This window comes from Bubalus bubalis, chromosome 9 (genome assembly GCF_019923935.1).
Source record: "Bubalus bubalis isolate 160015118507 breed Murrah chromosome 9, NDDB_SH_1, whole genome shotgun sequence".
NCBI classification, from domain to species: Eukaryota; Metazoa; Chordata; class Mammalia; order Artiodactyla; family Bovidae; genus Bubalus; species Bubalus bubalis.
In genome coordinates this window covers 99,442,326-99,459,903 of record NC_059165.1, presented here as the reverse complement: position 1 = coordinate 99,459,903, position 17,578 = coordinate 99,442,326, and the positions used below count along the sequence as shown (strand labels likewise).

The following is a 17,578-nucleotide window of genomic DNA, read 5'->3' as shown; positions in this document are numbered from 1 at the left end:
CTCCGTGTGTCTCAGGCCTTCCTCGTCTCGCCGCGCTCCTCCCCCACCCCAGGAGAAGAGAACCCAGAAGAAAACAGCCTGCACTGTCCAGAAAGAAAGGGCTTTATTGGGGAGTAGGCCCAGCCGAGGACTCCTGTCCTCTAACAGACAAGGCCAGAAGGAGAGGCTAAGTGGCGTTTGCAGTTAGGCGGAGAAGAGCTGGGCAGTTTTACTGGCGGGGTGGTGGCGGCGGTGTTTCCCAATGGGGACTAACAGTTTTATAGAAGATTCTGGTCAGTTTCACAAAGTCATGTTCAAGGATGCTGATCTATTGCGTCTTCCCCGGCACAGACCTGTGGCCCTTCTCCAGGCCTTCCGCGGATCCGGAGGGCACTCCTGGGCGCCCGGGCCTGAGGGTCTGCCGGGCATGTTCCTTTCCTCCGGGGACCCCAAAGGGCCGGAACCTCAAGGCTCCTCCTGCCAGGGGGAAGAGCCAGACCAAAGGCAAATCTTAGCGGCGCGCGCACCGCGAATGGGGACACCCAGGCGCCGGATGGGGCAGTATGGGCCCCACGACCACTGCCTCCTTCTCACCGCAGGCCACGCCCGGGACTTTGGGTCCTAGCCCGATGACTTCCCCGGGAGCCCTTTCGCTAGCCCAGTTTTCTCCCATGCAGAGGGCTGGGGTAAGGGCAGGAGGGGAAAGGGGTTCCCACCTGTTCCAGACCGTTCTCCGAAGGCTTTCTGCGAGGAGGCCAGATCACCGCCAGCTTTCCGTCGCCCCTGCTCACTGCGGAAGAAGGGGCGCTCAGCTGGGATTGCCCTCCCCCCATGCCTTACCAGCAGGAGGCAGCCAGGACGAAGGAGAGCGGCCGCGCCCCTTAAACACACACAGGCGTTCACCCCCCTCCTCCCCACGGAGGCCTCCGTCCCGATGGAGGAGGGAGGAACCCCAGGGATGGGGAAGGCGAACAAACTCAGAGTGAGGAGGTAGGAACCAGAAAATTCAGAGGGGGAGATCCAGGTGTGCCAGAACCCAGGGAGGGTCCCTGGGAACCCGACAAAGACATCTAAGATCCTCCTCCCTTCCCCCACCACAAGCCTAGGTGGGGTGTGTCTGGGACTCCGACGAGGGTGGGGGTGGAGCATAGGGACGGTCAGTCCAGAAAGGGTGGGCAGAGAGAGGAGAGTCGAGAGGGGTGTCCGGGGAGTTTGGGAGCCAGGAAGGGGGACCCTGAGGATTAGAGGGCCATTGGAGTTGGGGAGTCGGTGAAAGCGGCTGGAGCCCTGGGAATCCCCAGCGCTGGGACGCCGGTGGCTTACCCGTTAGGCTGGGCGCGGGCTCCTTGAACTCGGCGGTGCCGTAGAGGCTCAGCCGCTGGCGCTGCAGCTCCCGCTCGCGCTCATTCACCTCGCGCACCTCCTGCTCCAGCAGCGACTGTGCGATGGGCGGCGGGGCGCGAGCCAGCACCGGACACCGGCCCTGTACGACTGAATGCGGCCGGCCTCCGGGCTCGGGCAGCCGCTGCGCGTCTGCGCTGCCCTCCGCCGCGGGTGAGGAGGAGCACCCGCCAGCAGCCTCGAAGAAGCGCTTGAGCTCGCCCAGCGGCTGCGGCGGCGGCCGGGCGCTCTGCTTCGGGACCTCTCGGCGCGCCAGCGCCGCCTGCCGATAGGCCTCCCGCTCGATGTCTCGCTGCATCTGAGCGCCCGCCCGAGCGCGCTCCAAAGCGCGCGGGAGCGCGGGGCTAGGGCCCGGCAGGCTGAGCACCGGCCGCACGCGCAGTTCGACGAGTTCACTGCCCGCGCGCCCTGGGCTCAGGCCCCGGCTCCGGCGCAAGCTTTCCTCGCGTTCGCAGCTGCGGCGAATTTCGCGCTCGATGGGCGTCTCCATGAGTGGCTCCTCTAAGGGATGTTGTGGGGTCTCCGAACGCAACTGGAGGGCTTCCGAGTTCGACTCAGAGAAGGTTTCCGGACCTTGAGAGAGACACTGCTCCAGGAGCCCCGTGCCTGGCGCTTCAGACGGTTCAGGGTCGTCGCTTCCTTGCCCAGGACTCTCAAAGCGCCCAGCTGCGGTCCAGCCCAGGACGCTCTGCGACCTGCCTCGCTGATGGTCCGAGGACTTCCCTCTCTTGCTCGGGGGTCTCCCGCCCTGGTCTGGGGAGGGCACGGGGACGTCGGTATTCAGCTCTGCGGCGGGCTTGGGAATTTCGCTATCTAAGCCGGGGGGTTCAGGCCCACGCGCTTCGGACCACCCCAGGGCTCCGTTCTGCCGCCCAGGGGCCTAGGTGTCCAGGGTTGGGAGCAGCTCGAGAGCCTTAACTCCCAGCGCTGGAATTTTGATGCCCAGAGCTGGGACACCCTGCCCTGCGCAGCACCTGTGGTTGCAATTGCCGTCCGCGGGTTCCAAGGCGTCGCCCGCACGGGCCACTTCTCTGACCCGCCCCTGGCCTCCAAGAACTGCCCTCGGGGGCAGGGCCGGGCCCCGCCCCCTGCACCTGCCGGCCGGACTCGGGGCCCCGCCCTAGCCCCGCCCCCGAGAGGGGGGCGCCTCAACTGGGCACTGGGTTTGGTCCACTAACGCGCCTGTCAGCTCGGGGCATTGGATGTTTTAGAAGAGAGCTTCCCTAGACCTAGCCTGCTACCTGGGGGCGCCAGTCTAGATGCAGTGTTCACTCAGTGGGCGCCACCTTGGCACCTTTTCGGGCTCACGTCCCCAGCATTACCAGGGGGCTTGGTTCCCACCCAGCTGCACGCCTGGCTGAACCTCTGAACCACTGTCTTCTGGTGGGGTGTCCTCCGAAACCATCTTTCCGGGGCCTGGCCTGGCCCGCCAATCCTGTGTCAGCCCGCTGGCAGCCACACCAACGAGCTCCGGCTGTCCTTTCAAGTTCCACCCCTGCAGCGCACAGTTCGGGCTGGAGGGGGCGCCAGGAACCGCCTCTTCGCCCGCCCCAGTCTGTCTCCCAGGGCCTCGGCTCACACTTCCGAGCCGAGCGCCAGGCCCATAGGGCGCTTCCCCTCACCCCACCCGGAAAAGTTCGCGAGCCGGCCGCTGCCAAGCGCACTCCCAGACCGAGGGACGAGGCAGGCAGGCACACACAGCGCGCCCAGGACCCAGAAGAGCGGCTGAAGTTGGAAAGGCGGTCACCTTGGGCCCAGGCGACTTGGGAGATCCAGAGAAGTATCCAGGCTTGTGGAGGAAGTAGCTCCCTGCAGCTGGGGCCAGATTGTGGTGTTCTTGGCCAGGATTGATGCCAGGAACAGGCGACCTACTCCCAGGGACATCATTTTCCACTCTCTTTCACTGGCTTTCGCCAAAACCTGCCTCCACCCCTCCCCCTCCATTTTGGGATGACCAGTGAAAAAGATTTACCTGAAGAAAGGAGGGGGCGGCTACACAGTCTCAGGAGTGCCAATAATCCCCCAACTCTGCCTACCCTGGTGACTCCCTTTTCCATCCACCCTCTCACTCCACTCTCTCCTGGATCCCAATCTCAAGCAGCTACCCTCCTCCCTCTGACTCTATTGGCCCAATTGGAATTGGGCCCACCTGGGTTCCATCCCACTGAGAACCTGAGCTAAGTGTCAGCCTTCTCCAAGACTCAGTTTCTTTATCTGTAAAATGGGGATGGCAGTACTTACCCCTTTGGGAGGTGATGATGATGAAAACTCTACTTCTGGAATGAGTTGTCTCTACAGTGGACTCTCCACTTTATCACCTCCTGTTCCTCTTCTTCCCTGATGGCTCAGTGGTAAAGAATCCGCCTGCAATGCAGGAGACATGGGTTCAACCCTTGGGTCAGGAAGATCTCCTGGAGGAGCAAATAGCAACCCACTCCAGTATTCTTGCCTGAAAAATACCCATGGACAGAGGAGCCTGGCGGTATAGCGTCCAAAGAGTCACAGAGTCAAAAACGACTTCTCATGAGTATGTGCATCTCTCTTCTAGCCATGCATACTGTGCTCTTGGTTCCACCACACCACTGACCCTTCTCTCTCCAAGGACCTCCTTGACCTCTATTTACCAGACCTGGTCACTGGCTTTTCCCTGAGTTCCTTACCACTAGCTCCTTAGTCTTGGAGAATGGTACCCACTTATGGTTTATCCTCTGACCTCCCAGGTGCCTCTTTTCAGACTTCTGGTTCACCTGCATCAATGGGGTTCTTTCTCCTCTGGCTTCCATTGGGTTTGGCTGATGGGAGAGAGGAGAATGAGAGATCAGGATGTTTATCCCATATGTTCTTCCTCCAAGCTTTGTTGGCTGTGTCCCTCCACTGCCGGCCGCAGCTCCAAACAGCTCTCTCTCCAGGGCTATGGGGTGGTAAGAGCTCCCAGCTGATGCTAACCCAGCGAGTGCACTATGCCTTGTTTATTTCCTTCTATTGAGTTCTGATCAATTACTCAGTTTAAGTATACAATCCCTTTCCTGCCAACACTCAGACCTTGACAAACTCCAATTTCACACTTTAAACACCATCTCTATGCAGATGTCTCCCAAATTTATATCTCTAGCTCTAATTTCTCCTCTGAGTTTTAACTCATACCCAACAGTCCCCAGTCTAATATATAGGTCAAACTGAACATTTTCAAAACTGAATTCTCAGTCTCCCCCGCAACTCTACTTCTCTTTACTACATACAGCAACTCACTCATTCTGTTTTTTATGTCCCAAAATGTAGAACTCAGCCTCAATTTCTTTTTTTTCCCTACCCACCCCCAGTTCATTCATATATTGGATTGCTGTTTGCTCTGCCTCCAACACATATTATGAAGTCGTCCACTTCTCTCCACCCTGTTCCCAGCCATTCATTGCCCTCCGATATCTCTCCACCAAACTTAGGAGAAAAATCCAAATTTCCTACCCTGGCTCAAAACCCCTTCCCACTTCTCAGATCTCATCTCCTGACACCCTCTCCCTTGATCCCTCCTCCATTTGAACCTTTATGCTTTCCTCAAACTCTGCGATTGCATTCCCACCCCAGGGCCTTTGTACTGGCCTTTCTGTCTGCTTGGAATGACTCAGCATATGGCTGGGTTCTGCTATTCAGATGTCACTTGATTCAGATGTCACTGCTTCGGAGAAGTGGTCTCTGATCACCCAGCCTACCTCAAACACAGCTCTTCTCCGTAACTCTATCCCTGCCTTTTTTATTTTTTGTAATTCACCCAGTACTACAGTTGGGCTTCCCTTGTGGCTCAGATGGTAGAGCATCTGCCTACAATGCAGGAGAACCAGGTTTGATCCATGAGTTGGGAAGATCCCTGGGAAAAGGGAATGGCTACCTACTCCAGTGTTCTTGCCTGGAGAATGCCATGGACAGAGGAGCCTGGTGTGCTACAGTCCATGGGATCACAAAGAGTTGGACACGACTGAGCGACTAACACTTTCACAATACTCTAGTTATCATCAATTACCTTTGTTTCTTTATTTGTATATTATCTATCTCTGCCCGCCCCCCACCTCAGCTGGAGAGTGAGTGGTATTAACAGCATTTTCTGTCATGTTCACCCAGCTCTCTCACGCCTAGAACAGTGCCTAACACATAACACTTACCAAAGAATGTTCCCAAAATTGGGAACAAAGAAATAGACTTGGAATTTGCCGTTGAGTTTAGGAGACAGACACAATTATAAACAGAACAATCTTGCCTCAAGGTGGAACCCAGGACAAGAGTATAAAGAGAAGCCTATATAAGTGTTGATCTAAATAGCTAACCGGAGAAGGCAATGGCACCCCACTCCAGTACTCTTGCCTGGAAAATCCCATGGACGGAGGAGCCTGGTAGGCTGCAGTCCATGGGGTCGCTGAGGGTCGGACACACAGAGTCGGACACGACTGAAGTGACTTAGTAGTAGTAGTAGCAAATAGCTAACAGTTATAAAATCAAGCTACAAGCAATGAAGTAAAATACAAACTCTCCTCCAAAAGGTGCTGCTGCTGCTGCTAAGTTGCTTCAGTCGTGTCTGACTCTGTGTGACCCCATAGACGGCAGCCCACTAGGCTCCTCTGTCCCTGGGATTCTCCAGGCAAGAATACTGGAGTGGGTTGCCATTTCCTTCTGGGAACAACCCAAATGTCCATCAACAAATGAATGGATAAGCAAAATGTGATGCATTCATACAGTGGAATATTATTCAGCCATGAAAAAGGAATGAAGCACTGATTCAGGCTAACATATGGATGAACCTTGAAAACGTTATGGAGAAGGGAATGGCAACCCACTCCAGTATTCTTGCCTGGGAAACCCCATGTACAGAGGAGCCTAGTGGGCTACAGTACATAGGGTCACAAAGAGTCAGACCCTACTCAGCAATTAACACTTTCTCTTTTGAAAAAATTATGCTCAATGAAATAAGCCAGACAGAACAGGCCACATATTGTATGATTTCACTGATTTAAAAAAATGTCCAGAATAGGTAAATCTATAGAGACAGATGCAGATCAGTGGTTGCCAGGGTCTTGGGGAAGGAGTGTCTGTTTAATGGGTACAGAATTTCCTCTTGGGGTAATGAAAAGGTTCTGGACCTAGACAGGGGCCAGCTGTACAACGTTGTGAATGTACTAAATGCTACCAATGGTAAATTTTGTTTTGTGTATTTTACTACAACTAAAAGCTAATTTTTAAAAATGTGTTCTCTAATGTCTATTATAGCAAATAAGCTTTTATTTAAAAAAATTTTTTTTGGCTGACTTGGGTCTTAGTTGTGGCACAAGAGATCTTCGTGCCTCACGTGGGATCTTTCGTTGTGGCGTGTGGGCTTAGTTGCCCCACAGCATGTGAAATCTTAGTTTCCAGGCCAGGAATCAAACTCATGTCCCCGTCATGGCAATGCGGGGGGTTCTTAACCACTGAACCACCATGGAAGTCCCCCATATATGCTTTCAGGAGGATCTATTGGGCTCGCCAAAAAAGTTCACTTGGGTTTTGCCATACCATCTTCGGGTTGTTGTTATGAAAAAAATAAAGTCACAAAGGAACATTTTGACCAGCCCAATAGAAGACCAGGTTCAACTGAAAATACTTTGAATCCCTAGGAGCTTTGTACTTGGCACAGGAAAACCCCAGGCCTCAGTCTGGCCCCGTTTGTTTCCCACCCCAAGTCTGTCCTACACAACGAGGGGCCCTGTACATGTACCTAGGGACCCCGTCCTATGTACCCAAGCTCTTTCCTCGCTCCTCGGCCACTTTTTGGCCATCCTGAGTAGGATCTAGAGCAGGGAGGAAGGATTTAGTTGGGCACATTCCCTTTGTTCCATGGGGAGCAGACCCTCTGAAGCAAGGAAGGGGCCTAGGAGACTTCCCTGGCGGTCCAGTGGTTAAGGCTGCAGGGGCCATGGGTGCGATCCCAGGTCGGGTGGGGTGAACTAAGACCCTGCATGCTGTACAGCTTGACCACAAGAGTGCTGGGGGCTGCAGCAGACCAGCCTGGAGAGTAGAAGATGATTTCCCCAAGAGGATGGTTGGATAAAACACATGATCAGCTGAGAAAAAGGGCTCTGCTCCTTTAAGAAAGGAATGGTGGGAGGATTGAATAGGGACTTTCAAGACTTGGGTAAGAAGTTCTCTAGACATTTCTCATCACCACACACCCCCAATAATTATCACATCCAAGGGGCGTCCCGTGTCCTGGAGGCTATTTGATCGAATTATCTCATTTTCCGAAAGGGGAAACTGAGGTCCAGAAACAGAAGTTGCCCTGAGTTGTCCAGAGCTCAAGCCTTCTGGTTCTCATGAGGCACAGGCTCTGGTCTCCAGAATCTTCTGGTGGGATCAGCCCTTCCTCCTCACCCCAGAGATCAGGGTCCAAGAAGGGAGGGCAGTAGTATGTAAAAGCAGCAGTATTCGAAGGCAGGTTACCCTTGGTGGGCAGCCGGACTTGAAATGTCTAGGGTGCCAAGTAAAAGTGCCCTTGTCTGAGGGGGTTAGGGAGTCCCAGCCCTAGTCCACAGGCTTGACCAGGCATGTGAAAGTGTGTTTGCCGGGAGGCAGCCGAGTGCAGCAAGGAGGCCAGTGGCTGGTAAATAATTGATCAGGACAGCTGATAGTACCTCCCCAGAACTGCCCGCCAGCCCCCAGCCCCCCTGAGCCCGGCCCAGGCGTCTCCCGCCTCCTGGCCCAAACCAGCTGGACCAGCTCTCCCAGTGCCCGCCTGCTGCCCCCCCACCCCCAACTCCCGACAGCCAAGTCACAGCCTCCGGGGCACCTTTCGGCAAGCACCCGGAGTGGTAGGTCTGGAATTTGGAAATCAGAACGTGGGCTTCTGGGCAGAGATGGCCCTGCAGAGCCATGTGTGGTCTCTGGCCACACCCATGTAAGTGTCTGGGGTCAGGGGGGCCAGTGGGCAGGGCCTGGGAGGGGCTCATGGAAGACGCTGGCCTTCCTATGGGGGGACGGCGGGGTGGGGGTTGTCGCTGGTTAGAGCTCCAGCTAGCCTCTCCTAAGGGGGCCAGGAAGAGTGAAGGGCGGCTGGCAGCCAACCCTGCAGCCTCTTCAACGCCCCCCTCCCCAGAAAGTCAGGTGGGAGATGTGAATTCTCACCCCCTTGTTTTTTTTGGGATTTTCCACTGGCAGGCTTCAAGCCCAAAGTCCAGCCAGAGGCGGGGTGGGGCTATGACTTGAATGGGGGATGGGGAATGTCAGGGTCTCTCACTCTCATATTTTGCCTCTAAATTCATCCTTTGGTGTCTGTGGTGGGAAGAAATGCTTGAGATCCAAAAGGAAAAAAAGTTAACAGTTCCCAAACTGGAAAAGAGGATTTCAACAGGGAAATGATTACCTGCTTAATGAAATGACCACCAACTGTCCCTAGCAGGGCAAAAAGCTGAAGATTTAGAAACAAGCAACATTGAACAAAGTGTGCAGATTGTTTTAATATTTGAGATGTGAAGGCCTTTGAAAGTCAGAGGATGGAGGGGGTTCCAGAGGTTTGTAGAGACTTCTGGAAAAGGGGCTCCCTCCAGGGACCCCAGTTGGGTCCCTCACTCTTTTGGGTTCCCCCGTTGCATTATTCACCAACTACAAACCTGGTTGCCTAGCAATGGGAATCTGATCTCCCCCCACCCCCCCAGCAAGGAAGAGGCAGGGTGATTACATCTTGGGCCTGGGAGAACAGAGGGGGTACTTTAGCCTCCCCTAGGGCAAACCTATTAGCAGGGGGTCTGAGCTTCCTTTGGGACACCCTGTAAAGCATGAACTTCAGCATCCTGCCCTAATTGGAACTAAGACCCACCTCCCCAGGTTGATCTCTGGTCCCCTGGCTGTCAAGATGAAGATGCCTGAACTTCCATTTCTCCACAGTGTTCCCAGTATTTGGGCTCTAAGAGCCTTGAGTTCCAATCCTGACTCAAAGACCTCAGACAAGTCTTCTGCCACTTCTCAGAGCCTCAGTTTCTTTTTCCGTAAAATGGGGACAGTAGTACTACTTACCTTTTAGGATGGTCGAGAGGGTTAAATGTTACTAAAGTTTTTTGAAAGTAAAAGGTGTTCAGTCATGTCTGACTCTTTGCGACCTCATGGACTATAGCCTGCCAGGCTCCTCTCTCCATGGAATTTTCCAGGCAAGAATCCTAGAGTGGGTAACTGTTGCCTTCTCCAGCGGATCTTCCCAACCCAGGTATCGAACCCAGATCTCCCGCACTGCAGGTGGATTCTTTACCATCTGAGCCATCAGGGAAGCCCCAAATGAGTTACTAGGAGTAAAGCATTTAACGGTGTCCAGCACATGGTGTGCACTGGCTAATGGTTGGCTGATTTTCTTCTCAGTTGGAATGTCAACTCAGCAAAAAGTTGACTACAGTGTCTCAAGATCAGGGCAGGGAGGAGGAGGCGGAGATGGCTGCGGGAGCCTAGCGGAAGCCCCGTAGAGCACTTAGAGAGCTATATATAGTAAGTGCTAAATGCGAGCTCACTATTATGCCTTCATGGTGAAGCCAGAGAAGATCTGAGAGGCCCCACCAGAGTCTGGGCAATGAGGTTTAATCTCATCCGATAGGATAGTGCTCAAATTAATAAATGTTTGAGGGCTTGCTCTGTGCCCACCCTGGGCTACGTATCAGGGCCAACAGGCAGATAGATATATCCTTTTAGATATTGGAAGCACCTCCATGTAGCTGGCACTCAGTGCATCTCTGTGATGGTAAGTTGTTGTGACGATGAATGTCCCCGACGTGCACTGCAGTACCAACCAGTCTCCAGCTTCCAGGGGGAGCCCAAATGGACTAGGGGTGCCCCGGAGGCTGAGAATTGGGGATCCTAGGGTGCTTTGAGGAGGACAACGATAGGAGAATTGCAGGTTAAACCTTAAACGGCAAGTCCCCCTCCCCCCAGTTCGGAGTCCAGCACTAGGCAGTGTGACCTGGTGATCCTTGCCCCCTGGGAGGGTGGTTTGCAAGTGGAAGAGGCAGCTCTGGAGTTACCATGGCAATGCAATGTGTCCACAGTGAGATGGACACTTCTCTCCCAGACTCTCACCCCCTCCCTCAACCCGTACATAAGGGATTTTGGGTAACAGCCAAGGTCCAGAGAGGGTGTGGGTTTGGGAAAAAATACAGAGCATGTTCTGGCCTGATGCGATCCGAGCTTCTGGGAATGGTTATTATAATTAATTTAAAACATTATTAGTCATGGGAATTATTTAAATTATCATTATTTTTCTTTTTGACTTGTGGGATCTTAGTTTCCCGATCAGGGATTGAATCTCTGCCCTCAGCAGTAAGAGCCCAGTCCTAACCACTGGACCGTCAGGGAATTCCCTAAAATTATTATTAATATAAACCATGCTACTGTTTTGGGGGCACAATGTCCTAAGGTTTTTCCTGCATGGATAGATACTTCCCTGCAAGGGAATCTCTCTCTGCAAGGTGAGGAAGGGTCAAGCTATACTGGTCCATTTTACAGATGGGGAAACTGAGGCTCAGAGGGGTGATGTCAAGCCTCCGAAGGGATTTAGCTCAGCCTGTCACGGCCTGGGCTCTCTCCCCGTCACAGGACCCCTGTCCTCTGCCCCGACTCCTCCCAGGTGCAAAGGAGAAATAGAGGAAAGTACTGGGTTTGGTTGATTTCCAAGCAGTTCAGGGATCTTGGCTCAAAGATGGGTGTTCAAGAGATGGGTCTGCTGAGGGTTGGGCCCCCGGGAGGCTCCTTTCGCAGCCCAAGCCGGCCGCCCCTCAACCCCCGCTCCCCCTCAACCCCCGCCTTCTCCCTGCAGGCCCATGGCGGAGAGCTCCCTCTATCGGCAGCGACTAGAGGTCATCGCGGTAAGTGACGCCCTACCAGTGCGCTGCGCCCTGAGCCCTGGGCACCCCTCTCCATACCCAGGCCTCTTCCTCACCTCTTTCCTATCACAGCGAGCAGGCCTAGCGCTCTGAACGTGCGGGGAGCACCCTCAGCTCCAGCCGTGCCTGGAGCGCCCCACCAAAATCCTCAGGCCCCTCTGCTCCTCAGTTCTTCTGTATGATCATCAACATCCCCAGAATGGAGCTCTGCGGACTCCGCACTCTCAAATCTGCAGCATCTGTTCCATTCTTGAACCCTGTCTCCCAAACACACCATGTCTGAAGCCCCCTCTCTCAGACCTCCATATCTGGACCTCATCTCTCCGAACCTCCATCTCTGAATCCCCATCTCACTAATCCTCATCTCTCTGGACCATCTCTACATCCTAGTCTCGCTGGATCCTCACGACTGCACCTCCATTTCCGACTCCCCACCTCACTAGCCCCCTCCATTGGACCCCCATATGTGGACCCCCATCTCTCTGAATCTCATCCCTCTTAATCACTTATCTCAGACCCCTCCCCCTCTGGATTCCCATTCCCCGGGCCCTCCCCATCCACAGACCCCGCCCCCCTTCCGCCGGGGCGAGACCTCCGCAGCATCTGGGGCGCGGCCGGCCCCGCCCCTACCCGCTGCTGACTCAGCGCCTCCGCCCCCCAACTTCTTTCCCGCCTGGGGCCCCGACGTGTGTTCCGCTACACGGTGCGACTTGCAGCCCCGGGAGTCCCGGGAGCCCCCGGGAGCCTCGGCTAACCCGGCGGAGGAGGGAGGGTGGAAGGGGAGGCGGCGGCCCCGCCCGGCCCCACCCGGCCAGCGGGCAGCTCAGGGTCCTCTGTGCGCAGGAGAAGCGGCGGCTACAAGAGGAGATACGCGCGGCGCGCCGCGAGCTGGAAGAAGAGAAACTCCGCGTGGAGCGGCTCAAGGTTGGGGGCGGGCGGGGGCGCCTGCTTAGCCCGGGCAATGAAGTGGGGGTGTCTATGAGAGTCAGTTCTGGGAACCAAAGGAGTCTCTCTTTAGACATGGGGTTGGGGGAGTTGGTTCCAGCTTCGGGGATGGGCGTCTTCCCCAGTTTGGAAAGAGTGGTTGTTCCACCTTTGGGAAGATCTTGGGAACGTGTTTGTTCCGCTTTGGGGTAGAAAGGGGCTAAGAGGGACGTTGATTTCCCCTTTGGGGGTGTCTGTCCCATTCTGGAAAAGTTGGGGAGATTGATGGGTGTTTCTTCCAGCGTGGGAAAGCTGTCGGCTGGGAACGGGGTGGCTTCCCACCTGGCATTATTAGGGCACGTATCCCAGCCTGAGGCAGAAATGTCTGTCCGTCCACATGCCCCTTCCCATGGCCAGAGGAAGTCTCTCCGGGAACGCTGGCTAATGGACGGGGCAGCTGAGGAGCCAGAGCGGCCCCAGGACCCCACCTCACAGGACCCCCAGTCGCCTGAAGACCAAGCTCAGGCCCGCATCCGGAACCTGGAAGACAGCTTGTTCACGTGAGTAGAGCCCCCTGCCTGGTGGCTTTGCCCCTCTGACTAGGCCGGGCCCCTCTGCCTACTTCACTGAGACTTCCGGTGGGGGTGGCCCATTGAGCCTTGGGTCCAGGCTCCCAGCAGCCCCTTCTCTTCCCCAGACTCCAATCCCAGCTGCAGCTGCTGCAGAGTGCGTCCACAGGTGCCCAGCACAAGCCCTCAGGCAGGCCCACCTGGCGACGACAGGTGAGGAACTAGGGGATGTGACCAGCAGAGCTCAAAGCAATACCTCTCCAAGCACAGTTGTGTTTTTTTGTGACCCTGCCATGTGGCTGTCTTAATTCCCTGACCAGGGATCGAACCTGTGCTTCCTGCAGTGGAAGTGCAGGTACTTAACCACTGGACCACCAAAGAAGTACCCAAGCACAGTTTAGATCCTGGGTACTCTTGTGGTCTTGGGCAAATTGCTTTCCATGCCTAAGCCTCAGTTTCCCCATCTCTAAAATGGGGATATATAACAATAGCACACCGCCTGGAAGAGGCGTGAGAGAAAGTCAATGAGATCATAGCTTGGTACCGGAAGCCGGCACAACGGAATGTTTTGATATGTTGTTGTGCTGTGTTAATCGCTCAGTCGTGTTCGACTCTTTGCGACCCTATGGACTGTAGCCTGCCAGGCTCCTCTGTTCATGGAATTCTCCAGGCAAGAATACTAGAGTTGCTATTTCCTTCTCCAGGGGATCTTCCTGATCCAGGGATTGAACTAGGATCTCCTGCATTGCAGGCAGATTTTTTATCATCTGAGCCACCAGGGAAGCCCTATTTTGATATTTGATTGCCAATATGACCTAAATGAGGAAAGTAGTCAGAAAATGTTGTGGGGCAGGGTTGGGGCTGGGGGGCTGGGGCTGGGAGTTTCCTGGCGGTTAGGACTTGGTGCTTTCACTATAGTGGTCTGGGTTCAATCCCTGGTTGGGATTACTAAAATGATCCCACAAGCCGCACAGTTTGGCCAAAAAAAAAAGAAAAGAAAATGTGGGGATGTGTTCTCAGAATTCAGCCCCCAAAATGGGAAAAGGATCCCCATGAGATGGTCTAATGATTTGAGGCATCTCCATGATTTGAGGGGTTTGGGATTTTGTTTTGGTAATGCCTCTATTAAGATATAATCCACATGCCGTACAACATATGGGTCTTTGAAAACTAAGATGACTTTAGTTAAAATCTGGCTCTCTGGGTTGTCCTTGAAGTCCATACCATAGATCCAGTAACATTATCCAGTATCCATAGATCCAGTAACTGATGCACCTGGCCACAGTAAGCTGTGGGTTTTCCACAGCCCCCACCTCTCCTTGATGCCTTACTTTGGCTCCCAGGTGCCTGTCTCAGGACAGAAGGGGAGAGGAGACCTTTGGACAGAGGAGGGTAGGATTGAGACCTATGAGGAGATCTGTGGGGTTTGGTTAAGGTGGTTGCATGGCCAGGTCCCCAGCTCCCCTCCCTGAGCTCATCTTTCCCTCCATCCCTTCCTCAGTCCACTCCAGCCACCCTGACCCTTTTCTATCCCTTGAACTTGCCTAATTCATTATAGTCCCAGGGCTTTGCACTTGCCTTTCCCCTCTTCCTGGAATGCCCTTTCCCACCTCTTGACTCAAGGCTGGCTCTTCTCACCTTTCAGGCCTTTCAGGTTTAATGTCACCACCTCCAAGAGGCCCTCCTGCATCTTTTTTTTAAATACTTATTTGGCTGCATCAGATCTTAGTTGCAGCATGTGGGATCTAGTTCCCTGACCAGGGGTCAAACCGGTGCCCCTGCATTGGGAGCATGGAGTCTTAGCCACTGGACCACCAGGGAAGTCCCCCTCCTGCATTTTATACCTACAGGAGGCACCCCATAACCTCCCAGGCATTTCTTAGCCCTTTCCCCCTGCTATTACAGCCCTTTGCACTTCCTGAGTTATAGATTTGTATTTTATGTTTATTACCTGCTTCCTCCCACTGGAATTTAAGTTCTAATAGCAAAAGTCTTACGTATCCCTTAAGTGGGATTTCCTAGGTGACTCAGTTGTAAAGAATCCGCCTGCTGGTGCAGGAGATGTGAGTTTGATCCCTGGGTTGGGAAGATCCCCTGGAGTAGGAAATGGCAACCTGATCTCATATTCTTGCCTGGAAAATTCCATGGGCAGAGGAGCCTGGCAGGCTACAGTTCACGGGGTCGCAAAGAGTCAGACACGACTGAGCACGTATGCATGTCCCTTAAGTAACCTCAGTAGTTGGCAGAGTAGATCCCCAATAGAGGGAGTGGCTGCATGGACACAGGATTGACTGGGTACATACGATGTGCAAGGCAGTGCAGCAGAGGGAGATAAGACAGCTGAGGAAGACTCATGGTTTGGTCCGAAGTAATGGGGAGCCATCAGGGGAGTTTGAGCAGAGTAGGGGTGCTGGCATGCTGGAGGCTGGAAGTGAGATGTGGGCTGCCCTGACCTTGTTTCTGCCATCCCTGCAGGGTCACCGTCCTCTCTCCCAGCCCAACGTGGAGTCAGGTCCTGCAGGTGGGTGTTTTGAGGTCTGGGGATCACAAGAGGAAGGGCCTGAATCTCACTCTGTTGCCCCATCTCTCCTCTTCCCTGACTCCCCCAGGCCAGACCAATCTAAACAAGAGAGCCTCCTTACCAGTTGGACCGGTGGGCGCATACCCGGAGTCCCCCTCCGAGCCCAGAACTGAGGCTGCCGGGGTTCCAGCAGCCCCGAGGCGGGTCCCTGGGGCAGCAGGGACCTCCTCAGAAGCCAATGGCCCCTGCTCTGGATCCAGCCCCACCCTGGAGCAGGAGCCGAGTCAGGGGGTAGTAGCACCTGAGGGGGCAGTGAATGAGGCCAAAGGAGGAGGCATGGTGAAGGTGGTGTGGGAGGGGCTGAGGCCCACAGAGGACTGTGCCATCGGGGCCACAGGCCTGGAGCTGGAGGCTAAGGTGGAGGAGATGGTGCTGGAGGCCATCGGGGACAGACAGGAAGCCAGCTGTCCAGACCTCCCCTCGTGGGTCAAGGAGGACAGGGCCATTGCGGAGGTGGTCTGGGAGGGGGTGGGGGGCACAGAAGGCAGTGACTTGGAGGCCATGGCAGAGGCAGGCAGGGGCCCAGAGGCCGTGCAGACCAGCTCCCTGGGGCTCCGGGAGGGATCGAGGGGAGCAGCTCCTGGAGAAGGTGCCCCCAGGAGCAGCCCTGATGGTGATGGGCAGGGGGTCTTTGGAGAGGAGGGGTCCTTCATCTGGGTGGAGAGAGTGACCCTCAGTGAGGAATGGGAGGAGCTGGAGGTGGAGGGGTTAGAAGGGCCAAAGGCACTGGGAAGGGAGGAAGAGGATGAGAGTCCATTGGGGGCGGAGGGCAGAAGTGAGGAGGAAATGTGGGAGGCGGAGAGGAGGCGGGTAGAGGGACCTGAAGGCGCAGAGAAGAGAGGCAGTGAGGGGAAGGCAGGCACGGAGCCAGAAGGAGCAGAGACGTCACTGGCGCTAGAGAGGAAAGGAAGCCCGGACTCCGTGGAGCCAGAGAGAAGAGGTGAGGAACGCGTGGAAACAGAGATGGCAGGAGGTGACGAACCATTGTCAGACGAAAGAAAAGAAGTTAAGGGACCTCTAGGGGCAGAGAGGGGAAGAGATGAGAAGCCATTGGGAGTAGAGCAGAAAGGAGGTGAGGAAAAGCTAGAGGCAATCCAAGAACCATTGGCAGCAGAGAGAGAAGAAGGGGAGGAGTCACTGGCGGCAGAGAGAATAGGAAGTGAGAAGCCATTGGATGAAAAGGGAAAAGGAGATGAGAAATCACAGAGGGTAGAGAGAATGGGAGATGAGGAGCCCTTGGAAGCAGAGAAAACAGGAGACGAGAAACCACAGAAGGAAGAGGAAACAGGAGGTGAAGAGCCACTGGAGGCAGAGAAGACAAGAGATGAGAAACCACAGAAGGTAGAGAGAACTGGAGGTGAGGAGCCATCAGAGGTAGAGAAAAATGAAGACGAGGACTCACTGAAGGTAGAGAGAATGGGAGGTGAAGAGCCATTGCAGACAGAGAAGACTCGGGGGGTTGAGGAAGAGCAGAGAGAGTCAGAAGAAGAAAAGGAATGTCAGGCAGAGGACGTGAGTGAGGCAGGGGCTCCCCCAGAAGCCAAGGAGGCGCCAAGGCCGGAGGATGAAGGACAGCAGCCCCAGGAGAAGCAGGAAGGCTCCCCAGAAGCAGAAGTGGAAGCAGTGAAGCCCCAAACTCCTGCTGAGGGCCAGGACCCCACTGGAGATGCCACCCCACTCCTGGCAGAGATGTCAGCTCAGGATCAGCCCGCTGAGTGCCAGCCACTGCTGCAGATGGAGGGGCCCAGGGCCAACCCCAGTGCCCGCCCCGTGCCCACCTATGCGCCTGCCCGGCAGCCGGAGCCATCTGCCCCTCCAGAAGGTGAAGAGGCAAGCGGCCCTAAGCAGAAGACGTGCCAGTGTTGTGCGGTTATGTGAGCCCGTGCCCTCCACCCAACTCCCAGCTCCTCTCACAGCTACCTCGGCCTCTTGGCATCCAGCAGGCAGTCCCAGGCGCAGATGGGGCACCAAGGGACTGACCATGGCACCTGGGAGCCAGTTGGTCTACACGTCCACCTCCACCTGGGCTTCCAGACCCCTCACCCGCTGCCTGTGACCCTGGCCCTCTTCTGTGACAAAGCCTTTTATACTTGAAAATAAAAGTTAAGCATTCGGACAGTGTGAGTGTGTGTGTTGCCGGCCCACAACCACCTCACCGTCTGCTGGTGGGAAGTGGAGGGCTTGACTCTGCTAGAAGCAAAGATTGAGTCAGTGAGAGTTAAATAGATGTGGCTGCTGTAACAAAAAGA

General features: G+C 55.0%; 2 protein-coding genes and 1 long non-coding RNA gene across 5 annotated transcripts; 1 reads left to right on the top strand and 2 right to left on the bottom strand.

Moving 5' to 3' along the window:
* Positions 1-86: 86 nt before the first annotated feature.
* On the bottom strand, positions 87-2,370 carry MISP3 (MISP family member 3). Its single transcript, XM_006066529.4, has 3 exons — positions 1,303-2,370; positions 696-769; positions 87-456 (listed from the first exon to the last, which is right to left on the bottom strand). Exons 1-3 carry the CDS (start codon positions 1,868-1,870, stop codon positions 445-447), a joined length of 654 nt encoding a protein of 217 aa, XP_006066591.3. The 5' UTR covers positions 1,871-2,370; the 3' UTR covers positions 87-444.
* Positions 2,371-2,779: 409 nt separating this feature from the next.
* Positions 2,780-3,460, bottom strand: LOC123335165. Its single transcript, XR_006553544.1, has 3 exons — positions 3,353-3,460; positions 3,128-3,248; positions 2,780-2,875 (listed from the first exon to the last, which is right to left on the bottom strand). It is a non-coding gene; the product is annotated as an uncharacterized LOC123335165 (long non-coding RNA).
* Positions 3,461-8,080: 4,620 nt separating this feature from the next.
* PALM3 (paralemmin 3) lies at positions 8,081-17,442 on the top strand. Of its 3 annotated transcripts, XM_044948217.2 has the most exons (8): positions 8,081-8,293; positions 11,189-11,237; positions 12,099-12,179; positions 12,597-12,739; positions 12,877-12,961; positions 15,224-15,269; positions 15,358-16,269; positions 17,017-17,442. In XM_044948217.2, the coding sequence occupies exons 1-8, from the start codon at positions 8,253-8,255 to the stop codon at positions 17,205-17,207; spliced, it is 1,548 nt and encodes a 515-aa protein (XP_044804152.2). In that variant the 5' UTR covers positions 8,081-8,252; the 3' UTR covers positions 17,208-17,442. The 3 variants fall into 3 exon arrangements, with proteins under 3 accessions (XP_044804152.2, XP_006066588.4, XP_044804151.2); XM_006066526.4 differs by having other exon boundaries at positions 8,091-8,293; positions 15,358-17,442; XM_044948216.2 differs by lacking the exons at positions 8,081-8,293; positions 11,189-11,237 and adding an exon at positions 11,304-11,958 and having other exon boundaries at positions 15,358-17,442.
* The last annotated feature ends 136 nt before the right edge of the window (positions 17,443-17,578 follow it).

Coding starts and splice junctions, on each gene's coding strand:
- MISP3 (XM_006066529.4), bottom strand. CDS start 1,870: ATGGAGACGCCCATCGAGCGCGAAATTCGCCGCAGCTGCGAACGCGAG. Junction 770..1,302: donor GCCCGCGCCCAGCCTAACGG/GTAAGCCACCGG, acceptor CTTCTTCCGCAG/TGAGCAGGGGCGACGGAAAG.
- PALM3 (XM_006066526.4), top strand. CDS start 8,253: ATGGCCCTGCAGAGCCATGTGTGGTCTCTGGCCACACCCAT. Junction 11,238..12,098: donor AGCGACTAGAGGTCATCGCG/GTAAGTGACGCC, acceptor CTCTGTGCGCAG/GAGAAGCGGCGGCTACAAGA. Junction 12,180..12,596: donor TCCGCGTGGAGCGGCTCAAG/GTTGGGGGCGGG, acceptor TCCCATGGCCAG/AGGAAGTCTCTCCGGGAACG.